At 49.4% G+C, this 5,233-nt stretch overlaps 1 protein-coding gene across 1 annotated transcript; it reads left to right on the forward strand.

Annotated features, from left to right (window-relative positions):
• Positions 1 to 481: 481 nt before the first annotated feature.
• On the forward strand, positions 482 to 1,402 carry PODANS_1_1030 (uncharacterized protein; the record flags this gene model as incomplete). The annotated part of the gene is made up of 1 exon (XM_001912133.1): positions 482 to 1,402. One exon carries the CDS (start codon positions 482 to 484, stop codon positions 1,400 to 1,402), a length of 921 nt encoding a protein of 306 aa, XP_001912168.1.
• Between the last annotated feature and the right edge of the window lie 3,831 nt (positions 1,403 to 5,233).

A 5,233-nucleotide genomic window follows, 5' to 3' on the forward strand; every position in this document is an offset into this window, starting at 1 on the left:
AGAAGTTGACAGCTGTGGCACTTAGAACTAGGGCCCTGTGGCGCAGTAAGCCGTGGAGCGCGGGCATGCAACCAATGGTTATGCGTCAGGTAGCTACCCTACTTCGTATTAGATGTGGGAGCGAATCGGCGCACTGTGCTTCAGGCAACTGGATTCCATGTGCACACCGCTCATCTCATCGCTTTCTGTCCTCACATTTCTTCCTCCCTTCCTTAATCAAACCCTTGGTGTCTCCAGACTGAAAATCTCAACCTCCAACACTTTTAACACCCCGTTGGGAACTTTCCGCAATCTCGCTGCCGCAATATCTTCAGCGTGCGGTAATAGTCCGCGCCCGGCCGCCCACATCTGCTTCTTGGCCGACCGCCCTGTTCCACTCAGCTGCTGTCAATTGACGTGTCCACGAACTCTGGGAGACTGGGATAAAGCTGCAAATATCCCATCCTTTTTTGGCGGGCCCCCGAGATAACCACACTTCAAAATGTCGTCCCCAATCCATGTCAACGATTCAATCCAGGCTATTGACGGCACTTCTTGGTTGATTGGCGAGAAGCTCCTCCTCTCTCGTCAAGCTTCTCCGCCCCCCAACCCCAATCAGTCATCATGGAGCGATGGTAGAGGAGCGTTTTTTGTCCTCTCCGATGCCCCTTCACCCTTGCCCCAATACCAACCACACCCAGCCGACTCGGCCGAGCTGCCCCGAGTCTACGCCGCCGGAGACCAGTCAGCTGTTTGGCGCGCCGGAGAAGCCTTTATCAAAGCGCAAAACCTCTCGGACCCAAAGAGCACCCGGGAGCACGTCACACTTGAATTCTTACACAGCAAAAAGCCTCTCGACTACAAGATTCCTAACGTGCTCTACCATGGCGAGTGGGATGGCCGGTATTATATAATCGTTTCTCGCATACCAGGACAGACGCTGACAGAGGCTTGGCCTACTATGGACGAGGAGTTGCGGCAGTATTATGTTCATCGCGTTGCAGAGCTATGCGCGAAGATGGCCGAGTGGAAAGGCGAAGCGATCTGTGGAGTCGACGGAGGTCAGCTGACGGAACTATACTTGAGGAAGGGCAAGACTCTAGATCCCGAGATCCTCGAAGAGAATTGCATTGGGATTGGCATGGATGTTTCTTCTTTGGTGTTCTATCACTGCGATCTAGGGCCAGGAAATATTCTTGTTGAGCCTGATAATAACCGAGGGATAGGAATTATCGACTGGGAGACTGCCGGGTACGTCCCGAGAGAGTGGGTTAGGACAAAGTTTCACCTCTCTTCGGGGATGGATTTCCCTGATGTGGAGGATATGCACAAGTCGGACTGGCGACGTCTTGTTTCTAGGAAACTGGCTGCGATGGGGTTTAAAGAGGTGATTGATGGGTGGCTAGCCTTTCCAAGCGCATAGAGAACTGACATCTTGTCGAGTCTGCTCTGGGGAAGAAGAAGAGTGCCAGAGGGTGGGAGGACAATTCTTTTTAGACACACACACAACCTGTCACAACACACACTAAACACTGGGATCCCTGGACATAGAGGTGGCGAAGAGTCACCACATCACTGTACATTAGGCGGGATGGAACCCCTCTTGATCCGAAGGGAGCTTGCTCCCTTCGGATCAGTCTTTGTAATGAGAGGAGATGCAGGAGTTCCCAATGCAAGATTAATTCAGTGCTGGAAACACACCTAATTGCTAGTATATCGTCCTTCCGAGCACTGTTGAGCCATCTTCCTTAACAACGCAGCTGTTGGGAGTCGTTTCTGACAAGACCCTCCATCAATACATCCCTCATCAAGATTGTGTACCATAACGAACGACTCTTTATGCGAAAAAGAACGGAAGATCGACGTGATCGGAGGAAAAACAAGGATATCATACGGAAGATAGTCCATTTCGGAGGCTACCTTTTATTAGCAACAATTAATGCTCCACACTTCGCGTTGATACGCAGACCAAGTGACAGTAAAAGAGGCACGGGTGCTGGACGAGCTCTGCCTCTTCATCAATGATCTCCTCAGCGCCGTTCGAGTCTAGCGTCAATCCATTGTTCTTGACCACGCTGGTCAATCGAGATATACTTTCTTCCAGCTCGGAGCACGCGTCCAGGACTTTCGGTTACAAGGCAGTAGATGCGCGTTCCTCATTATTGACAACAACCCCCTCCTTCATAGGAGAGCGGTTAATAGTGTCCAGTCGATCATGAATCTTGCCAATTTCGCCTAAGATCTGGCCTGGTGCCAGCGATGTGGCATTGGCATTGGTGGCATCGGCCGAAGAGGCACTAGCAGTGCCTTCTGCTTGGAGGAGCGCGAGATGCAAGTTGAGTTCTGTGACAAACCCGCGGACCCGGCCAGAAGCATGCTCCAAGCCCTTCTCCTTCCACACAGATCGGAATCCGGTTTAAAGCCTATCCGAGCAAGAAGACGAGGCCGGCTGTAAGCGCCTGGCAAGAGTTTCGAACGACGTCAGCTCCGTGGCGTAAGGGTCAAAATGCTGCTTTAAGATCGCAACGGCTGTGGGCGAAAAGGCGTCGAGAGAGCACTGTGACAGCCGGTTCAGAACTGTTGTCAGTGACTCCATATCTTGCGCCAGCTGAATAACCGCTCGTGGCCCATTGTTGGCTGCCGACAGAAGCTTTCGGATGCCTTGGGCCAATTTCAGACTCAACTCAATAATAGTAAGTATGCTTGCCGCTGTGCTCACGCCGTCCATAGTGGTTAGGTGTTGTGTTGTAACTTGATCCTCGCGTTGGGTTATAAAGAAGGTTCGAGGTTTACATTGAGATCCCCCGTAAGGGGTCGGGAGCTGTTGGGGATTGAACTCCTAAGAAGTGGCAGTACAGCCACCTGCTATGTAACGCCGGTTACGGTGTGCCTTGTGATATGCCCTGCAACTTGTTCTACTAGCAGTGTTTTACGAACTCTGTAAGTAAAACGGAGCTACGGAGCCCATGGAGTTTCTTCAGTACCTGTGATCAGAACTAGGGTGTAGCGTTTCTAACAGTTCTATGGCATCTCCGGCGGCGTTGCGTCAACTTGCAGTATTAGCTACGCTAAATGGTTTTGCTTTGTTATAAGTGAAGGTAGGGGTTAACCGGGCCCCCCTGGTAACCGGCCCCCCCCCCACACCGCGTCATCCCTGCACACGCGTCACCGCGTTCAAGGGCTTTACCTCACCACCACACACCACACCTTTGGCCGATTGGCTTCGTTCTTTTTGCCTTACGTAGCCAGATAGCTATCATGGCTAAATATAGCGAAACGGACCTACAAAACGCCATCAACGATGTTCTGGATAGCAAATCAGTCAAATCGTCGGCCCGGCGCCATGGCATTCCTCCCCAGACCCTTCGCGATCGAATTACCCACTTCAAACCACGTAATCTCACCCATGAAAAGCAGCAGAGACTTTCCCTTGTTCAAGAAGAACGCTTGTACAATGGGTTTTACGTCAAGAAGGTCTTGGTTTCTCTCCAACGCACGCTCAACTCCGGTCGATCGCTCAGAACATTTTAAGATTGCAAGGCGACAACGAACCACTAGAAAAAAGATAGTCTATAACCTTCATCAAACGCCATGATATTATTAAGACAAAGATAGGCCGTCGGACCAACTGACAACGAGTCAACGCAGCAAATCCAGACAATATCAACAAGCTTTTCGACCTCTATGATACTATTACTTGGATACCTCCTCGAAGATGATTCAACGCTAATGAGGGAAGAATTATGGAAGGTCAAGGTGTGAATGGCCTTGTTATCGGAAGTTCTCAAGTTCGTCCAAATCAATACCTGTCAAAACGGATCATTCACGCTCCTGGACCTCTTTTATCGAGTGTATCTCAGCGACTGGTGATGTCTTGAATCCGCCCATCATCTTCAAGGCGAAATCTATCCAAGATCAGTGGTTCCGACAGCAATTTCTCGAGAAACATCCCACCTGGCAGGTCACATGCTCAGAAAATGATTGGACTAGCAATGAAATTGCTCTGGAGTGGCTGGAAAAGGTATTTCTGCCAGAAACAGCACCCAACAATCCATCAGAATCGAGATTAGTCATTCTCGACGGCCACGGTTCACATACATCGGATGAGTTCATGACGACTTGTTTTCTGAATAACGTCTATCTGCTCTTCTTACCAGCTCACACCTCTCACGTCACGCAACCCTTAGATCTGGGCTGTTTTTCAAGCTTGAAGACAGAATATAGACGATTGCTTAGTAATTTTATTGCTTTAGTCGACTCGACACGCCAATTTACGCGAGCAGGTGGAGCAATTACAACCACGAAAATGCCGCAAAGTACGACAGGACCCAAACGAACGATTCATTTCCCTCGCAGAGATTGCATCGCAGGGTAATATAGAGCCGGAACAACGCAGTGTTCGTGAGCGTAGTGTTATCGTAGTGGCTGGTGAAGAGGATGGGGATACATTAGAGGATGAGGTTGCTTTGAGGAGGCCTAACAGGTCAAGAAAGCAGATACAACGGCGTGCGTTGCAGTCCAGTGATTTGGAAGATAATAGCGAGTAGAATAGTATTTTTTCTGTATTTTTAGTCCTGAAATCGATGGAGTTATGGTTAGATATACAGTTGTGTATGTATGTGGGCGGCCAGTTAACCCCTACCTTGACTTATATATATAGAAGCTGTTTCTGGCTTTGGCAAAGGCAGGGATAATTCTTATGATGCCTGCCCAGACTGCATTGCCTAGTTTTTAATCATGGTGGGGTCCATCCTAGTTCCCGAATCCGTCCAAATCAGGCAGGTTATTTCTATATCCAGAAACGACTCCTACTGCCCACATTACTGACGAGTTCGGCTAGCTAGTGCCATATACCCAAGGGATAGAGAAGTCATTTTATGACTTGGGTGGCCTCGCGATCAAAGTCATAATTGTACCGTGCTATGTTGAGCCATATCTAGCTCCGGTGAAGGCGGGGTATTTTGTCGTGACCTTGCATCTTTGAACGATCTGCGCCTCCAGAAACGGTTCCTAGAACTTTAGTGCCAGCGAAACTGGCTTCGAGATATCAGAAAGGCTATCGAGAATGTAACGGTCTTAAGGTAGTGTATTGCAACTAGCTAGGCCACTCTACGAGTACACTGAACTTGGAGAAGAAAAGGAAAGAGAAGAAGGAGAAGGCTTACTGGCGTGAGCATCTGATATAGTTGTGTGTGTTGGTCTGAGCGTGGGGAGAGAAGGTTCTGGATGTTTCTGGTTTAGTGGTCTGTGTGTG

The sequence above is a fragment of the Podospora anserina genome, chromosome 1 (genome assembly GCF_000226545.1).
Source record: "Podospora anserina S mat+ genomic DNA chromosome 1, supercontig 1".
Classification (NCBI taxonomy): domain Eukaryota; kingdom Fungi; phylum Ascomycota; class Sordariomycetes; order Sordariales; family Podosporaceae; genus Podospora; species Podospora anserina.